The 20,803-nt window shown below is 39.9% G+C and overlaps 1 protein-coding gene and 1 non-coding gene across 3 annotated transcripts in view; both read left to right on the forward strand.

The window, feature by feature from the left end:
• MYO16 (myosin XVI) overlaps positions 1 to 20,803 on the forward strand; it is a 554,921-nt gene that overhangs the window by 246,519 nt on the left and 287,599 nt on the right. For both annotated transcript variants that reach the window (XM_059902572.1, XM_059902571.1), the window contains exons 8-9: positions 6,978 to 7,053; positions 10,171 to 10,324. In XM_059902572.1, coding sequence (XP_059758555.1) covers positions 6,978 to 7,053; positions 10,171 to 10,324 — 230 coding nt within the window. The remainder of the gene's footprint in view (positions 1 to 6,977; positions 7,054 to 10,170; positions 10,325 to 20,803) is intronic.
• On the forward strand, positions 15,629 to 15,735 carry LOC132352774 (U6 spliceosomal RNA). Its single transcript, XR_009498857.1, has one exon. It is a non-coding gene; the product is annotated as a U6 spliceosomal RNA (small nuclear RNA).

Consider the following 20,803-nt stretch of genomic DNA (forward strand, 5'->3'; position numbering starts at 1 on the left):
TAATTGACATGTATACTGGGATTTATAACTGACATGCATGCATGTTTTAAAACTTGCCTTTATAAATATATTAACTTCTCCAGTGAGAAAAAAAGAGATGCCTGTTCTCGTTTAAAACTAGGAACTGAATAAGTTATGTGAGCAGTAAGTCCTTTGATTTTACAATTTTTTATGAGTTGTACATAAAATAAAATTCGATTCTAGCCTTGTACATATTTTTAGTGTTTATAATAGGATTGGCGATGCTACAACAAAAGATAAAAAATAATTGTACAAATGCTAAAATCTAAATCTCCTTCCCTTCAAAAGTATCTTGAATCACACAACCCGCATATCTTGATGTTCAAAGGAGTCATTTGTATTCTTAAATACATTTTACCCAAGTACCTAAGAATTGAGATATATTCAGAGTTTTTATTCTTTAGATATGTCTATTTCCATTGAAAAAAACAAAAAAACACTCTCTGGTACTCCGCTGAGCATCAAATATTGATAAACTCAGTGCTGGATCCTAGGTTCCCTCTCTTCTCAATGTTTACACGTCTTTAGGGAATCTCACACCTGCAACTGCAAATGCCCTACATGATCACGGCCCCCAGAGCCCTTTCTTGTTTTTCTCTCAAGTTCCCGGCCCATGAGGACCGCTGCCTGGTGGGTAATCTCTATCAGTCTGCCCTCAAACCCAACTTGTGTACAAAGGGAATTATCTTATCTCTTCTTTTCCCCAGTCTGTTGTCCCTTCTGTGTGTCACCGTTTACTCATCACAAACCTGGGCATTATCGTTTTCCTGCCTCTCCCATAACTAAGAAGCCACTGAGCCCACAAACTCCTCCCTAGTGAATAGCTTTGAGCTGTATGAGTTATAACCTCAACCGATTAACCTGTGCATCCTCACTGCCTCTGCCTTCACCCAGTGTCTCAGCACCTCTGCCTCTGGGTCAGCCCATCAGCCTCCTAATGGAGTCCTCTCCCCCTCCCCCACTCCATTCTCAACAATGTGGCTACAGCGAGCTTTCTAAATGCAAATATAATAGAACTATTCGATCCACCATCCTTTCCATTGCTGCTGATATAAAATACCTACTCGATCACACATGAGTCCCCATGGGCCAGGAATTCTGCTGAATTCTACCGCTGTTTTTCTCCTACTCCCTCCACCAGGTTGGAGGATATGGCTATACTGAACTTCTTTCGATTTCTGGAATATGCCACCATGTACATCCTTTTCATGTTCTTTGCTTTTCTTGAAATTGTTGAGTGGTTAAATCTTCCCTGCCCTGCAGGATTACCCTGAGATGTCAGTTCACTGGCTGTCTTTTCTACCTTCCTGGATCCCAGTGTGACGCCCCCGTCATGCACCCTACGTAGCACCTGTATCCCCCAAACCACATCACTTATCACATGCTGGAATTATCTCTTATATTTGTTCGTATTGACCCTCTAGTTTGTGAGAACTGAGTGCAGGTACAATGTCTATTCCTTTATCTGCACGGGGCTGGCACAGAGCACTCAGTTACTACTCAGCGAATGTCCTGGTTTAGCAGATGCTTGTCTGTCTCAGTGCATCACTGAACACATGTGTGAAGAGACGGTGGGTGAGCACACACCTCGAGACTGGTGGGCCAACAGGAGAAATCCTCAAGGAGATATCCAGGAGTACCTGGGCATGAGCAGGGCGTTGGGGAGGGCTGGGCATAGAGATTTGTGATAGATGACTCAAAGAGATCACGCACGGTGGAGGGGGAGTTGATTGAAGGCCAAAACAGGATGGGCAGCACCATCTTTAATAGTCTAAAGAGTTCATCAGAGGAATCTTTTTATATTTTAGATCTGAAATTTTTCAGATGGCTCTGAGTTAGAGGCATTTACCTATTATGATGTAGAGTATGAACCAATGAGTGTAGGATATGCAAATTCTGAATTCCCAAAGACCTTTAACATAATTTCTCTTTATTAAGTGAAACAATCTCTTTTAGCTTCTCAACTAGGAATTCCACTATCTCTGAATGCTCAATTTTTCTTTTTTTACTTTTTAAAGAAGTAATTTAAATGACCATCAAGGAATTAATTTTGCTGAATTTATCCAAACCGAAATACAATTGTCCAAAGAATGAGCAAAGTCCATAGCCAGTAACTTGTGTGAGTTTAAATTTCAGCTTAAATATATTTTCTATCAGCCACGCAGGGCCTCCTTTGACACACACAGAGACACCGAATGACACACACACACACACACACACATACACACACACACACACAGACACACAGACACACACACACACACAGAGACAGAATGTCAGTCACCTTACCCTCTGATAGTTTTGGTGATTCTAAAGTTCTTGTAATAGTGGAGATGAATCTTTGTTGGGTTCACACTTTCCCTACTCACATTGAAGTAATTTACCTAAAGATCTTACCTGAGGTTAAAACAAATGTTGCAGACTACTCTGAAATTGAAATCAGTACTGCCCTGCTTAATTTAGTTCTGGGACATGCCTCACTGATCTCTATCTGGAAGCACGTGGGAAATACTGACTTTAAGAAAAATGGAATTCCCCAAGTGAGAGACTCTTCTTCATTCCACACATGAATGTTTGTTTTACAGGCCTGAAATAAAATGGAAGTACTTTTGTGGTCATAGATTTTCATGTAGGAAACCATTTGCTTTGACCACTTAAATGCTTCCTGCAGTTACAGGGGAAGCTGTGGAGAGAGGTGATTGGTAGAGAGATTTGCCCAAGTTTCTCTTTGGAGTTCTGTAAAGAGTGAATTGAATTTAGAAATGCAAAGTAACTGTTAGATTCTCCTACAGTCGGACATTTTTGTCAGAAAATGAAAGCTTTTAGGTACTGCTGTTTTTTTCAAAATTGTGAAAAACAAGGGCAATCTTATATAATTCTTGGCTTTGCATTTTTTCTTTTCTTTCTGCTTTTCTTCTTCCCTTCATCCTTCCTTTCCTTGCTTTTTCCCTCCCTCCCTCCTGCGTTTTTCTTTTCCTTCTTCCCTCCCTCCATCCTTTCCTCCCTTCTCCCCTTCCTTTCCTATGGTTGAAAAGCAAGCAAATCTCTCAACTTTTTGATACAAAACAAAACTCTTTTCTATACCCATTTTGATGTCCTGGGACCCTGCTCTATATATTTTGTCTTTCAGATTTCAAGAGAACATCTATGTCTTTAGTAAACTGTATATATTTGGAAATAAAAATAAACCCTAAATATAAGCAGTCTGCTGTAACATGATTTAAGTGTTATTGATATATTTTATGTTCTGTCAAACCAAACACTGATTTGCAGTGGACTTGTGGGAAAGCTAGCAATGGCGCAGACTATTTAAAATCTAATTTTATAGTGAGAACACTAACAAGAGCAATAATTGATGGGCGGGGAGATACTTTGGAATGTCTGAGCAGAGTGCTTGCATGGATGGAGAATGACTGGCAAATGTCACAGAAGCAACAAAGCCACAGATCAGAAAAGCCCGTCTAATCAATATAATAAACCAAGAAATGGAAAGACAAACTTAGGAAAAGAGAAAGAATAAAAATTCCAAAGGAATCTCCAAAATTAAAAAGAAAAATAGCACTGAAAACATAAAATATACAGGGGTATTTTTTACATAAGGTATGTAAGATTTCTACACTGGAAACTACACAACAATATTATATAAATATAAACAATATAATGAAAAAGTAAAGAAGACCTAAATAGATGAGGTGGTAAAGCCATATTCATGTGTTGAGAGAGTGGCTATCATTAAGATCTTGTTACCGACCCTTTCAACTTGGGCCCCAGCAAGGGTCCTCCTGCCCGGCTTGCTGACACCAATAGAACAGGACCGAGTTGGGTTCAGCAGCAAAGGGAAGCTTTATTCTGTTTTAAAAATTTTATTGAGGTACAGCTGATTTACAGTGTTGTGTTAATTTCTGCTGTACAGCAAGGTGATTCAGTTGTGTATCTATGTATTCTTTTTCATATTCTTTTCCGTTGTGGTTTATTACAGGATATGGAATCTGGTCCTCTGTGGGGAAGCTTTATTCTTTGATCGGAGACCGGAGAGGTGTGGGTGTGGGTGTGGCTGGTTGTAGGGGTCTCTCGGTGGGAGGGGTTGGAGTTCTGTGCGGGGGCGGGTAGCGCAGGTGCCTTCGCTGCTCGCAGCTCCAGGGCCCGGTGCACATTTCTGCACACGGCCCGCCACCGCCGTCGTGGACGAGGTGTGGTGGGCGATGCTTCTGCGCACGGCCCTCGAGCTGAGGTGTCCTGAGTGCAGCCCTTTGGCACCAGGAGCTCTGGTCTGAAGGGCTGGGTGCGAGGCTTCTGCCCGTGGCTCCCTGTGAGCCCGTGACGCTAGACGAAGCACAGAAGAAGAGGTTAGACGTTGTCTTATCCCCTAGATGCCGTCTTATTTCCCTCCCACCCCGGGACCCCAGTGGGTTTTGCTGAGAATAGTACCCGTGGAAGGCAGAATAGTGGCCCCCAAAGCTGTCCACACCCTGATCGCCGGAACCTGTCAATATGTTACCTGACAAGGCAGAAGAGCTTTGCAGCTGTGGATAAGTTAAAGATCTCGACATGGGAAGGGTTTCCTGGATCTCCAGGTGGGCCCACTGTAATCACTGAGCCCCTAAGAGCAGAGACCCGTTCCTGGCCGAGGGTTGGCGGGAAATGCGACAGTGGGAATGGTCAGAGAGGTGGGACGCTGCTGGTCTGGAGATGAAGAAGGGGCCCCTAGCCAGGGAATGTGGGCGCCTCTGGAGGCTGGAAAAGTCAGGACACAGATGCTCCCTGGGGGCCAGAAGGAAACAGCGCTGCCAACGCCCTGGTTTTAACCCAGGGAGGCCGGTGTCAGACTTCTGACCCGCAGACGTGTAGGATTGTTATTATTTATTGTTTAAACCACTATGTTTGTGGCAATTTTTTATGGCAGCCACATAAAGCTAATATAGCATCTATTTACTTCAAGCAATCCCAGTCAAAATACTATAGCCTTTCTTACAGAAATTGAAAATTCATTCTAAGGTTTATAGGGAAATGCAGAGGACCTGTATAGACAAAATTATCTTGAAAAAAAATTAGATACTTTTTTCAAGAGTATAAGTTTTTTACTTATTTCAAGACTGCCTCAAAAGCAGTTCAATAGGAAAAAATAGTCTTATTAACAAATACTGCTGAGAAACAAAGGATGCTGGACCCAAATTAACCTTAAGCCTTTAGGTGCCATTTACAAAAATTCACTTGAGATGGACCATAGACGTAAAAGTTAAAATTATAAAGTTTTTAGAGGGAAATGTATTATGATATTGTCATGGCCTTTGAGTGGGCAAAGAGTTATTTGAACCTAAAAAGCGCTAACAACTAAAGAAAAAAATATGTATATATGAAAGTTATACATAAACAGAAGTTAAACAAATTTTAAAAATCCTATCCATCAAAAGACATTTTTAAAAAGATGAATAGGCAAGCCATAGAATGGGAGGAATTATTGGTAATACATATATCTGACAAATGTATCTAGAGCATATAGATCATTAATTCAAAGAAAAACACTTCAGTAATAAATGGGCAAAAAAATCTTGAATAGATATTTCACAAAAGAAAATATAAGAATGGAAATAAAGCACACGAGGGGGAGTTCAATATCATTGTCATCAGGGAAATGCAAGTTAAACTATACTGAGCTACTACTTCTTTCCCAGTATAGTAGCTCAATTTTTTTAAATGACAGTATCAAGTGTTAGGGAGGATGTGAATCTAGCAATATGTAAATAGCTGGTCATAAAATTATTAAATAGAATGTGGAACAACAGGAACTCTGGTTGGCAGTGGGAGTGTAAACTTGAACTCTTTGAAAAAAAAATTGGAGCTATCTCATCACTTGAACACGACCAGACCTTTATGCCAGCAATTTCTGTCCTAAGTACATTTATCCTGAAGAAATTCTTGAACGTGTACACTAAGAGATATAAACTAGAATATTTATAGCAACATTATTTGTAAATATAGGTAAATGGTTGCAATGGCTTGAATGTCCACTGAGAGGCAGGTGGATAAATTGTGATGTATTTGTACAATGCAGTTCTGTGCAACCAAACAAACAGATGAAGCTTGGTTAAACCCATCACCTCAAAAATGCAATGTTAATTCATGAAAGCAAAGCACAGAAGAATACGTACACCAGGATTTCATTTCTATAAATGAGACAAATAGATGAAACCAAAGTGATGTGTTGATTAGGGATACTTCTTAAGTAAGGTCTAAGCTTACAAAGAAAACATAGTAATGGTTAACATAAAATTCATGACAGTGGTCAACTCTGGGAAGTAGGAACAGGGATAATTTGGGAAAAGAACACACAAACATACTATGAATGACATTTAAAAAACTTGGGTGCACTGGACTCTATTTCATTATTTGCTCTTTCAGCGGTACATATCCCTTATACATACGCTTTGTATGTAGGATGTATTTTATAATAAACTTTAAAAAATATATTAATCTCTCATCAAGCTGCTTTATTCTTACAACTTGAGATGAAGTTTTTCTAATTGTCCATTGGACCTTAGGTTCATATTGTCCATGATGCTGTAATGGACGGACAGTAACAAGAGGTGTGACTTTCATGAATTGTTAAATTAAAACAAAACACACTGTAACATGTGATTCCTCCCATTAGGTGCCCTAAAGTAAACGTGAAAGGCGTTAAGTGAACCTTTTCAAACCTCAACGATTTAACCCACATTTGATGAGTAATTTTTTATTTGAATGTATTAATTGATGAAACAGTTTGAATGTCATTTTTTAAAAAAAAACAAAAACAAAAACAGGAAATGGAGAGAGTAAGAAACATTTAGCATAGTAGGTTATGCTAATGCATTCTCATTCCACTAGTGCCCCTGGAGGTAACAACTGTGGATTATTTACTGATGAATCTTAAGTATCCAGCATAATCTTTCCTATTTCAATTACCTTTAATGTTTCAGGCAAACCTGGTGAGACTTCTTTTGATGCATCAGGCAAATCCACACCTATTGAACTGCAACGAGGAGAAGGCTTCAGGTAGGTTATGAGCATGCTGGATCGCTGAGCAGTTGCTGTCTTCCTCCCATCGTATTGAAGTTGCTGACCCATCACGGACACGGCTACAGAATGAGTCAGCCTCTCCTGAGATGCTCTGTGAAACCCAACCCAGTTCAAGCATGATTCACAAACTCCTGGGCACCGCTGCGTTACCAGCATCTGTCAGAGAGCAGTTAAGTTCATAGGGACTTCATTGCAATGTGCTCTTTGGGCTTTCAATTTCCCGGGCAGTGATTCCTGCAGTGTCACTTACTTTAAAATACATTTTTTCTGTTATTTAACTAGTTTCTCACCATACCAAATACATGCTTGTTCATTAGGGTATTTTTAAATGGTAAGAGTATTTTTTTCTGTGCAGATATTTATACTGTAAGCAATAGAGACTAACATTGTCAACCTAATTTAAAACTTTGAAAATCTTAATGTTACTTATTTTTTAATAAATATCTTTTTGAAATTTTCTAGAATCCTTGTTACCACTCTTTTAAAAAGTGGGTACTACATTAATTTTCTGGTTTTTAAAACTTGACAACAATGTTACTACCTGTAAGTTACTTTTGGTATATTAAAAATAAGAATTCTAAATAACAAAGAGAAAAGTCTTGCATAAGTAACAAAATAATGTAAAAATGTTGACGGTATTAATTCATCTGAATAACATAAATATACTTATTCTTCTTGTTTTTGTACCTCTACTAACCTGAAAGCACTTCACACCTGAGATTTCTTATTTCATGCACTTCTAGGAGTATAATTACCCGATAAACCTCCCGTTTAAGACAGAATGGGAGATTTGCTCTATTTCTTATTTCATTGGAATTAAGTATCATTGCTTAATATTTATTGATCTTATTTGCCAAAAATAAATTGAAGATTTAACAAACTATAAGATGGCTTAATAGTCTCAAACTTTAGAACCATGCTAATATTAATAATAGGGTAGTGATCTTACTATTATCTACAAAAATTTGCCTAATGGTAAATATTGGAAGAGTACATAGAAATTTGTAGCGTTCTCCTATCTTTTTTCAAAAATATTTTTACTGTACATATAAACCCCATCCTCTGTTAACTCTAGATCTAACAGGAGATCACATTTTTCCAGATCTTATTTCTGGCTCTTTTCCCAGAGAATGGAATATATGATTGACCCTGGATGGCATGGACTCTATCACACTTTGACCTTTTAAGTCTAGTGTCAACTTTCCCAAAACAAGACACTCAAGGCAATTGACAATGACAGTCCCAGAGCCCTGGGAGTGCCTAAGCTGCTGGTCTAGATTCCGCCCTGGCCGCCACAGGCCTAGTGTCTGATGACTCTCTTAGACAATTTTGCCCACGTTGGTCACGCAAAGCCTAGCATCAGTATAATCAGTTCTCCATGCCATGTTGGTCATGAGAGACACAGGGATGGGACCATAGTAGGCTCTCAGTAAACATTTGTTGATTAGTTTCAGGTAGATGCAGGATATACCAACAAGAAGAAGGAACCACATAAAATGATAGTGCAGGAAACAGTAAACTAGACACCCATATTGGGGCTGAGCACATGAAAATCATCATCAGTGCTATATATTTTAAAAAATTTTTATTGGAATATAGTCGCTTTACTATGTTGTGTTAGTTTCTACTGTACAGCAAAGTGAATCAGCTATACGTATACATATATCCCCTCTTTTTTGGCTTTCCATCCCACTTAGGTCACCACAGAGCACTGAGTAGAGTTCCCTGTGCTATACAGTAGGTTCTCATTAGTTATCTATTTTATACATAGTATCAATAGTGTATGTATGTCAATCCGAATCTCCCAATTCATCCCACCACCGCTTCCCCCTTGGTATCCATACACTTGTTCTCTACGTTTGTGTCTCTATTTCTGCTTTGTAAATGAGATCCTCTATACCAATTTTTTTCAGATTCCACATATATGAGTTAATATACGATAATTGTTTTTCTCTTTCTGACTTATTTCACTCTGTATGACAGTCTCTAGGTCCATCCACGTCTCTACAAATGACCCTTTTTATGGCTGACTAATACTATATTATGTTCTTGTTATTTTGCGCTTCTTGCATTTGAAATGGACACACAAAAAACTATCTGAGGGATAAAAGCAGTTTGAGGTATAGCTGTTACTTGGTATGGACATAACCTCCCAAGAAGAGGACGCTGAGCTGTCTCCTACTCATTACACAGATATGATTTAATCTAAAGCAAATGATGATAAAATCCTGGCGTAAATATCTTCTTGTGGTAGCTGAATTACCTCACCCAGCCCATAAAGCTGCATAACTCAAGTTCATGGACACAAGAGGTCACGCAGTTTAGTCGTGGGGATTGGAAAAGAGTAGCCACAGCCATTAGGTTCTTAGTTGTTATTAATGTGATTTTTCTTCAGGATGTATTGATTTTCAGTTTCAATTGTTAGTAAGCGTAACTTTGATTAATGCACAGCTGTATTGCTGCTCAGATATGTTCGGATGTCACTGTTAACATGTAATTTGTAAGGAAATATAATTATTTTTATTTCAGATTGAAAAGGAAATCCCACCAGATCACAGAGAGAGGCCAGACCCACTGATTTAAAAACACAACCGAGTAGTTATTTGTATAGCTACCCAGTTAGTAGAATGCTTATAGAATGCCTACTACATGTTTTATAAGAGCCCAGTTATTGGGAAGGTATAGCTACTTTCCTCTTCACATTTCCTCCTTTCCACATTCACCAGGATGAAGGAAGACATTCACGGAGAATAAAACGACATTGAGTTCTCTCAAGCTTCGCTTCTCAGTGATTTCACATTTTACCTGTGACCACTCAGTGAATATTATTTTTATATTATGTCATTTTACATTTTTATATCATGTCATTTTATATTATGTCATGTAATTAAATATGCCACTGATGTAACATAAAATAGTCTTTAAAAATGGTGGCACTGCCATTTTATTCCTACCATAAACTTTTAATGTTTTTTGTTTTGCTTCACGTGTTGATAAATTTTAGCATGTTACATATCAGAATTATTGACAGTAAATAGTTTTGTGCGATGTTCCCACTCACTGGTTCTGATCGCCTGGTATTGTTACTCGTAGATGTTGCCGCATCTGAGTTTATTGAGGAAATGCTGCTGAAAGCCGAGTCTGCCTGGGAAGGAAGAATGCAAGAATCTTCCTGTGTTCAGACCTTGGCCCAAGAGGAACCCTATGAAGAGATCATCCCTGACCTTCCAGCCCTTCCCAGCAAGCTGTAAGTGCCTTCTCCCTAGTGATAAAGTCGTAGACCTTGGTCCTTGAGGAGTTAGTTATTCTCCTTTGTCACCCTCTCTAGTCACCAGTCATTTTTCAATCAGTATTAAGTCTGTCTCTCAACCAAAAGTTAGAAGATTGAAGCTGCATATCAACATTTACCAAAAGATACTTGTGGACGATAATGAGTTAGGCATGAAAACCCTCTGATTTTTTAATATTACCATTTCAGTTCTTCCTTCAATTTGTCATCATGAGACCAAAGATACTATTTTAAACACATTCCATGTTCTAAACTAAACGGATATATAAGGTTTCCAATAACTATCATCATGACTAAATTTCCTCAAGTAGGAAATACAAATATTCATTTCTTCTCTCTTAAGTATAAAACTAATGATTTCTTGTTATCTAAAATATGGCCTAAATACTGACACATGCTATAAAGAAGATGAACCTTGAAAACATTATGCTAAGTGAAGGAAGTCAGACACAAAAGGCCACATAGTGTATGACTGAATTTATATGAAATGTCTGGAATTAGCAAATCCATAGAAACAGAAGGTATATTAGTGGTTGGATGAATGAGGTAAGGGGAAAATGGGAAGTGACTCTGAATGGATATGGGATTTCTTTGGGGGGATGAAGGAAATATTCTGGAAGTAGATGTGATGGTTACACACATCTGTGAATGCTAAAAAGCACTGACTTGTACACCTTGAAAGTGTGAATTTTGTGTTATGTAGATTATATCTCAATGAGATAAATAAATACATAAAGAAAAAAACATTTGAGGTCAAAAACCAAAATCTGCTATATCTAAGCAGTGGGACCTTGAGGAAGGTACTTCCTATCTCTGACCCTGTGTCTTGCCTGGTGGTGGAGATTATGTCTAACATTGGAGCATTTGAGGGTTCCCTGAATAAAAAGCACCGTCTGGGTTCTGGACCATCTGCGGGGTAATCAAACAGTAAAGACGGAGGCCAAATCACACCTGATCAGGGCTGGAGGCTGCCTCAGAGGACGTGCCTGCATGTGGTGGCTGAAAGGGTTTATAAAGTTATCCCATTATTAGGCAGCTTGGCCAAATAAGTCCAAGGCACCTATGAGTCAGATGAGATCTCCCAAGTGAGGGGCCCCCCAGACAAGGCTCGGGACAGACAGGAGGAGGACAAGTTGTGGTCTCTGCAGGGAGGCTCGCTCCGAGAAGGGAGGGGCCGAGGAGACTCGTCCCCAATTCATCCATCAGAGGATTCGCCCCACTCCCCAGGTGTAGCGGCAGGCCCAGAGGCAGCATGACTCGACTTCCCTTCCTAGGAGATGGAAGAGATGCTTCCAATAGGTGCATCACAAGGCCGTGAGCCGAGGGGAAAAGGCTTATTTCAGTGCCTGTCCCATCACTGGCATCAGAAACACATTCAATTTAAAACCTCTCTAGGTAATTCAGAGGCTCAAGTCAGGCATAAATGCACTGACCTCTACTTAATACTAAAATTTATTCATTACTGGGTTTGACTTTTTAACTGTGTGGAAAAGGAGCTTCATTGGTGTGTCAGACGCCATGCTAAGAATTTCATGGATTATCTTAGTCCATTTTCAAAGTCCCATTAAGATTTTCTTACTTTCCCGAGATTACAGAGCTGGGAAGTGACAGGTAAAGATTTATAGCCCAGCAATCAGAGCCCAGATCATCCACACGTACACCACCTTACCCCTCTCCTACTTTCACAGGTGGGAAAAAAATAGTATCACATTTATGTGGGAGAGAAAGTGAGAAAGCCATACGTAGAAACAAAAGTTGGAGTCAAGCATGGTTACCTGATAAGATACATTCCAAGTGGCCTGGAACTAATGATTAGAATGTGTTGACCTTGCCCTTTACATTTTTATATTCCTGATATCACTGGAACGAGAGGAGTAATACAGATACTTACTATGGAAGAATTTTACTTTCCAGATGTTGATATTAAAATCCATACCCAATATGTTCCATTTTACTTTTAAGATTATGTCATGGGCTTCCATGTAAAGAGACATTAAAATGTAAACAGCGTCAAACTTTGAGTGAAAACCAAATTCTTTCATAATAAGTTATTTTGGATGAATATTAACTTATCTCTGTGTCTATACTTTTGGGTTTCTTCTGCTTTAAAAAAATAAAAGAAATCAAAGCAAGCAACCTGCCCAAAAAAGTACTTTTTGCTGTTTTTTATATTTTTGATTGAACAACGTGTTTTAAACTGATTAATCAGTGGCTTATTTGCTCTACGCAGTTAAGTATAATTGTTTTAATAACATTTTTCTCTTGTTGACACTGAGCAAAGCTTTCAAACTTTGAAATAAGTTTATATTGAAATTTGACCTCTTCATTGAAGTCTGCTGTCATCTTTCTTCAGGATAGAATTGAAAATTATATTAAAGAACAACTCAATTATAATGTTAAGGTTTTTTTAACTCTAAAAAAATGACAGGTAGACTTGTTTAGTTTAACAACTAAGCAACTTTGTAAAATTTCTTTTATCACTTATGATTTTATCTTTATAGAATTATTAACAAATGGGAACTGGAGCAAAGGGACGTAATGAAACAACTAGGTACACTTATGTTTTAATGCAGAAAAGCTTAATTTCTATAATCGACTTGCAGACCTCATTTTAGTATAAGAAGGAAAAATGGGGATATTTGAGGTCTCCTCTATAAACAAATCACAGACATTACAAAGGACAACTCTTTCTTTAAAGCTGATAAATGCGTGTATTTTTGGGAAAAAAACAACAACAACCACTTGTTGATTTTATCATAGTATCACAGTGTTGATTGATCTGGGCAACAGTTTACTGAGATATATCAGGACATTTTCAGAAATGCCCTTCTTTTGATAGAGAACATGTATGAAGTAAATCAGAGAATTGCCATGATTGACAGGAAATAGAAATATAGTTTTAAAAAAAGTCTCTTAGGCATTACTTACAAAGCAGCATTTCTTCACAAACCAGTTACATGAGAGTCAGTGGTTATATCCAATGTTTGGGGAGGGTTTGGGTTTCTTCTCTCCTCCTCATTGCTGCAATTTTCTGCAGACTCTTCTTTTTGCCTATCCTCTTTCCTTATTTTGCCCAGGATAGAACAGGGCATATTTATTGATCGGAGAAGCATAGAATTAGAAAGAACCTAAAACACCTTATACTCTCCTCTGTATAATCTATTGTTTCTCTTCGATAAGCTTTCCCACTTTTTATCTCTAGTCCTCATTCTGAAGATTTAACATGTAAAACCTCATCTGAATTACAGTTGCCCATCTTTCTTCATTATTTTTAACCCCGGCTTCCTTTTTTTTTTTTCATTACAAAGTTGACTTGTTTCTTTTATCTTTTCCCTGAACGCATTTTGCTAAAATGTTAAAAAATAATTGAGTGGTTTACTTTCTAATATCTCAGCATACAAGTCAAATTCCCTTTCCATTGTCAACTTACATTCATTGTTCTGCAAGCATTTTGTGCCATAAATCATGATTTAGCCCCAGTTGTGCTGCAGGGTTTGTAGCAACTGCCTATCTTTGGCTCAACACTGAATCAATAAGAAATTCCTCTGTTATCGGGTTATCCCACATTTCATGGTTTCTAAGACATCTTCTATCCAGTGAACATTATTAAGGTGTCTGTTAGTTGCCTGAGTTTCGAGTTCATGTCTTAAAATGAGCAGGTTAGATTTAACTCCAGAGCTCCTGCCAACTCTGGCATTCTCCATCGGGTCTCTACTGTCTGTAAAGCTTTTAGGCTTCCTCTCTCTTCCCTAAGCCCTCAACAGCTCTTCTCACATGTGGCTGTGCCTCCCACTCTGTCCTTTCCCTCCTGCTGACGGGGTGTCTCCTTTCCGCGCTGTCTTTTACGTCCTTAGCTATCTCAGTGCCTCATTGACTGTTAATGCTGCTAATGAAACAGCGGCTGCCGAACATGCCCTTTGGGCTTTGAACCTGGAAATGCTCTCCTAGGGTTTCTAATCGCTGAGACATCCTGATAGATGCCCACTTTTGTTTCTTATATTCCCTTCCATGGAGTCCTTGAGTTGGAATCCTCAAAAATTCTGCACAGTGCCTACATGGAGTAGAATAGTTCACTAAACACTTGCAGGTTTTCACTTATTAATAATATAAACAATGATAACAACTGAGAGTTTTTGAGCAGTCACCGGGCATCAGCGCTTGTGCAGAGTGGATTACTTGTGCAGAGTGATAATTCCATTTAATCCTCAAAGCAACACCTGCAGGTACTTTGTATTTCTCTCCCCGTTTTATACATCCCTGTCTGAGACTCAGAGCTTCAGTGACTGGACTCATGTCACACCCGTGTATTCAGTCTGACATTGTTTCTGTGAGGAGGTCATTTTCATTGGTAATTCTAACATTTCTAACTTGTCTTTTAAAGAGGAAATGATTGATCTGAGTTTCAGTTACGGTTCGTCTGCTTGAGGTGTGGAACGTTGTTGATTTAGGATACGCGTGTAGTATGACAATTGGAGAAGACAGTGTGGAATGAGGAAGAGATGTCCCTTCCACAGAAGTGATGAGTGAGAAGGTTACTCGCAGTACAGTCTGCTGTGAACCTGCTTTCCAGTCAGAGTTGCGCACGGGAATGGAACAAGATGGGGCCACTGGGGGAGTTCCCTGGTGGTCCAGTGGTTGGGACTCGGGGCTTTCACTGCTCAGGGCCAGGGTTCAATCCCTGGTCGGGGAACTAAGATTTCACAGGCTGTGTGGCCAAAATAAAATAAAATAAAGTAAAAAGATGGGGCCACAGTTTTCTATCTGTCCACCAAGTTATCCATCCAACCATTTGACCTTACTCACTCTGAGTGTCTAAAAACCAATGACGTGACTTAAGACTGGGGCTTTGAGGCAGCCTAACCTCTGTTCCTGACTGGTAAACATATCAATATTCTGGGAGGGTAATGTGCCCTTACTCCATGGGAAGAGGGCCCAGAAGCACTGAGTTCAGGACCCTCTAAGACCTTGCCCTGTGTGTCTATTTGTTTAGCTGGTCCTGATTTGTATCCTTCACCATAAAGCTGCAATAGTAAGTATAGGGCTTTCTTGAGTTCTGTGAATCATATGAGTGAATGCTCAAACCTGAGGAGGGTTGAGGGAGCACCTGAATTTGCAGCTAATTGGTCAGAAGTGCAGGTGGTCTGGGGACGCCCAGGCTTGTGGCTGACATCTGAGGTGGAGCAGCCGTTTGGGGACGGTGCCCTTAACTTGCGGGGTTTGTGCGGACTCTAGGTGGTCCGTCCGTGTCAGAAACGCACTGCAGTGCTCGCTTCGGCAGCACATATGCTAAAATTGGAACGATACAGAGAAGATTAGCATGGCCCCTGCGCAAGGATGACACGCAAATGCGTGAAGCGTTCCATGTTTTTCATCGGATGAATGGATAAAGAAGATGTGGCACATATATACAATGGAATATTACTCAGCCATAAAAAGAAACGAAATGGAGGTATTTGTAGTGAGGTGGATGGAGTTAGAGTCTGTCATACAGAGTGAAGTAAGTCAGAAAGAGAAAAACAAATACAGTATGCTAACACATATATATGGAATCTAAGGAAAAAAAAAAAAAAGGTCATGAAGAACCTAGTGGCAAGACAGGAATAAAGACACAGACCTACTAGAGAATGGACTTGAGGATATGGGGAGGGGGAAGGGGAAGATGTGACAGGGTGAGAGAGTGGCATGGACATATATACACTACCAAATGTAAAATAGATCGCTAGTGGGAAGCAGCCGCATAGCACAGGGAGATCAGCTCGGTGCTTTGTGACCACCTAGAGGAGTGGGATAGGGAGGGTGGGAGGGAGGGAGACGCAAGAGGGAGGAGATATGGGAACATATGTATATGTATAGCTGATTCACTTTGTTATAAAGCAGAAACTAACACACCATTGTAAAGCAATTATACTCCAATAAAGATGTTAAAAAAAAAAAAAAAAAGAAACGCACTGCAGTTCAGCGCGGGGTTATGAGGATGGTAACCGTCTCGTGGGGTTGTTCTTGATGACTAAGTGAGTTAATGTTTCTAAAGTTCGAAGCGCAGTATCTGACTCATGGTAATACTACATAGTGCTTGAGAGATGGCAGAAGGGGAAAAAAGGTATTATTCATTCATCTGTGAGCTGTCAGCAAAATCATCTATAGAATGAAGGCCTTTTAACTATAAGCTGAGACAGTAGAATTAGGCCTCCCATTTGGTGCTTTTAAACTGATTATGACCTTATGGAGAAAACTGTATTTTCTAAGCAGCTGGGAAGAAAATCCAGTCTCGGAGAAGACCTGCTTTGGTTGGGTGAATACTTGGATTAAGTTGCTTGGGGGCTGGGTCTCCAGGGCTTCTGAGCCGTAAATGCACTTGGGGTGGAGAAAAGTTCCTGTTTTGCTTGGGACCAAGAAAAATCTGGGAGGACCCAGAACTGAGCAGGGCTGAGGGTAACACAGAAAAGGGGCTGATGGTGGGATGTGGACCCAGGGTGGCTTCAGCCAAGTGGCCATTGATGAGGAGAAATACCCTGCAGGGATGATTGAGCAGCGCAATGTGAGTTATGAATGTGTCCTTCTTGACCTCAGTAAAACCTGAGACCCTCAATAGGCTTAGAACAGGCGTTTAGTGGAAAACCTTGAAGGTGCCACATTTTATGAAATAGGCTCAACCCGCATACATTCAAAAACAAGCCAACTTGTGGCTCCCCAAGGATTTCTTCTAGAGCCTTTGTTGCTCAATTGAAAATAAATACAATTTGCATATCAAAGTAATTTCGATAGTAATTTCCATCTACCTTTAAATTCCATGACTTAGGATGGATAGACATAATCATCCACATTTTATTTATGGAGAAACAGAAGCGCAGAGATGTGACAGACTTAAGGGTATAGCTGGTCAGCGGTAGCTGCAATTTGACCCCATTTCTTTGGATTCTTTGTTCATATTCTCCTTCCTAAGGCAGGAACAGCTCAGGAGGAATGCATGGTGTGCACAATCTTACCACTGCAGATCTGGAATGGTAAGAGGGAGGTAGCCTTTAACATATGTCGAAACCCTATGGAAATATCCCCTTGTAATTTAGACCAGAACGCTTGGAGAAGCAGTACTGCAAAGTCCATTTTACTCTAAGATCCTTAGGTACCTTGTGCTACAGCCATTAATTCCCTTGCCCTGCTGGTTGAACACCACGTCTCTGGTTACTCCTGTGAGACAGTTATTCTTGTAAATAACCATAACCCTGAGTGACCTGAGCATTTTCAAATTCGCCACAGATTCAGTGAACATGTTGTAGTAAAATAGCATCACCTGCATTAAAGTCCAACCAGACTCCCAACCCTAAGTCTCCAGAGTCATTTGGAAGCCCTTGGGCTGTTGCCTTGGAAGTCAGGAAAGCTGTGGCTGGCGGTGAACAATCTGAATTTTATTAGCGCGTCGCCCGTAGGGATTCGTGAGAGTCAGCATTGAGATACAAACATACAAAGCACTTCCACCAGGGCCCTTGCGTTTATATTGAACTTTATTCTTACTGCCGTTTAATAAGCGTTTTCAGTGATCGGAAGCATTCATCTTCTACACTAGCTTCGTGCGTGAAAGAAATCATATGTCAGCCCATTTCAAAGCTTGGGAACTTATCATTGAAAAAGAAAACTGTCTTAGTTAGAGACTTTTCTTCTTTTGAGCAGAGATGAGATTTGGAGTGAAATCTCATTATGCAAGCTTCATTTAAAGAAAGCAGTTTTAGTTATACCACCCTCTTTGGCGCTCAGCTCAAAGCATCACGCTCTGTGACCGGGCCTTGGGATGCCCGACAGAGCCATGGTGGATTATCTTTGCCCAACCGGTTCTGTCTTAGGTTAACCCACAGGAAAAAAAAAAAAAAAAAAAAAAAGAATATTCCTAATTGTAGATCGTTCTCAAAGTTCCTCCTGTATCAATAGGTGTTGATCTGAAGTGGTCAGTGTTCAGAGAATGAGAAACAGATAACATTAAGGAAATATAAAGGTTTTCTGTTGGCGCGGCAGCAGTGGCCCCGCACCTGAGCCCCAGAAGAAAGGCAGGTGATACGCTGGCCACTGCCTGTCTATAACACCGGGAACTAAGACACCAGGATTTAGTGCATGCTGGGTCCTGGCCTTTCCTACACAGGTACATCAGTCCTGCTAAGCTTGGCAGGATCCCGTCCCACGACTCAGGGAGATCCAATTTTTGTTCCTGGCCTCTGTTGTTAGGAAGCTTTGGGGAACGTCTGGACCCAGTGCCGATAACTTTGAGTTTAGCCCAGAGCTCTGCTCTGATGTTAAATAGAACACCTTCTAGCCACTTGGCCACCAAGGAGCCCTTTTTAATTTCTCCGGGCAGAGCTGAGATGGCAGGTGCTCTATCCTGATCCTATAAAATGGGCATCGGCTGGGAGGGAACCTTTCAAAATGATATTATTTTAAGCTCTCTCAGTACTTTTTAGTGGCAACGTTGAGCATCACTTGGGAGAATGTGTAGGAGGGGCACCAGGGGCTTTGCTCGGATTCCTGTTGTGCAGTCCTTAGTTCTGGACCAAACTTGCAAAGGCCTCTCGGCAGAGCATAGGCCCTGTAGTTATTAGGGACTGCCCCCCACCCCATACACATTCCTGTGTGACTTGGACCAATTCAGCAAAACAAAGCCCTTGGCACAGTTCGATCCACCTTCCTTAGAAAGTAGGTTCACACACTTCTTGGTGTGTCTACCATACTAGCTACTCATATATTATCCAATTTTCCCTTTACGTGTACTAATAAGCCCCAAGCAGTGCCTTTTGTTTACTAAATCTAGTGAGTGTAACCGGGTAGGGCTTCTAGGAACGCTGTTGTTCTCCTGAGTAAAGGGACGGATTTGTCTGGTCAGCCTTGTTGTTTTGTGTCCTTCTAATACCATCCTGCCTGGGACGTAAATGTGTTACCTGGAGATGCCAAGGGTTTCTGAAACCAAAGGATGAAAGTGACTTGCTAAGAATACAGAACAGGAACCTACAAGCAGTCAAGGTCCTGGAAGATCTCCTTGAGGTGGTTAGCATTCCTGAGCTGTATATTTCTGGCTTTCTTGTTTTATGAGAAAAATAACCCTTCATTTCCTTACGATACTAGCCTTAGTTTCAGGCTGATGCAGCCTAATGCAATACTGCCTGATACCATAGCTATTATACCCTTGGGGTGTTTTACCTGGGGCCCCATGCCCCACTCAGAAAACTTGTAGTAATGATAATACTCTGACTCTCCAGTGTGTCTTAATGTTCCCTGTGGCTTTTTAGGACCTTAACAACTTTTTAATCCAACACTATCAGAAGTTTCCTACAACTAGAGTGACCAAATGTCCTGGTTGGTCCAGTACTAGTGAATGCCTATTTACCTAGCATAACTATCAGTAAAGCTCTCTTTCAGCGTAAAAGTGTCCTGATGGGCAATGTATACTCTACTTATGTAGAATCAGGGAACACTGGGATAAAATTTCTTGTGTGGTTTCATTTCAGATTAATATTTTAAAGAAAGTAATTAAATAGACAGTTATTTCAACACTGCTAATTCATATTGCCCTTTAGAGTATAAAGGGCTTTTGCATCAAAAACCTCATTTGATATATGCAAAATTCTTTCTTTTAGTAATAAATTCTACAAGACATCCAACCTGTTTCCTAATCAAATATTATGACTACATTGCTAAAAATCTGAAGAATGTAGCTACAAAGTCTCGCTAAAGCTGTCAGTCAATTCCCTAAGAATTTACGCTTAGGAAGGGATTCTATAGTCTAGTAGGGGACAGAGAGAAATGTCAGAATATAGGGACATAATGAGATGTTGAGAATTGTTTAATCTAGTTTCAGTTTAAACCATTCACACTATCCCCCAAACATTGTTGGGCAATTAGTCAGCCTTCCAATATTGGTGGAGAAGTAGACTCTCTTTGGGTGAAGGTGGAGGGAAAGGGTAGACATTCCGTTTCTATTTCTTTTCTACATTGGAAACAGCTCCATTGATGAGCACGCACTACCTTTTAAGGTGGCTTGTTCTATCCACCTCCACACACCCTCACTATTTCCTTCTCTTATATTATAGACTGAGTGTGAGTGTGAGTGTGTGTGTGTATGTGTGTGTGTTCTGGTGCTTTTGTGCTGTCAACTTAAGTAAGCTTTATCAAATTATATCAAATTTACTTATTAAATATGTCTGAAAAATGCAGTATATCATTAAACATCTCTTTGATTTAAATAAATGATAACGTTGTTTCATATAAATATCATTCATTATATACCTATTCAGCAAAATAAATACATGCTAGCGAGTCACTTCTAGCAAATGTAACTTTTGACATATTTAGAAACTCCCTTCGTAATGCATAGAGCTTCTGGATTCAACTTATTTTAATTTAGAGATTTTAAAAAATTTCTTTGCAAGTATCTGTTGAGAACTACTAAGATGAATG

The sequence above is a fragment of the Balaenoptera ricei genome, chromosome 18 (assembly GCF_028023285.1).
Source record: "Balaenoptera ricei isolate mBalRic1 chromosome 18, mBalRic1.hap2, whole genome shotgun sequence".
NCBI lineage: Eukaryota > Metazoa > Chordata > Mammalia > Artiodactyla > Balaenopteridae > Balaenoptera > Balaenoptera ricei.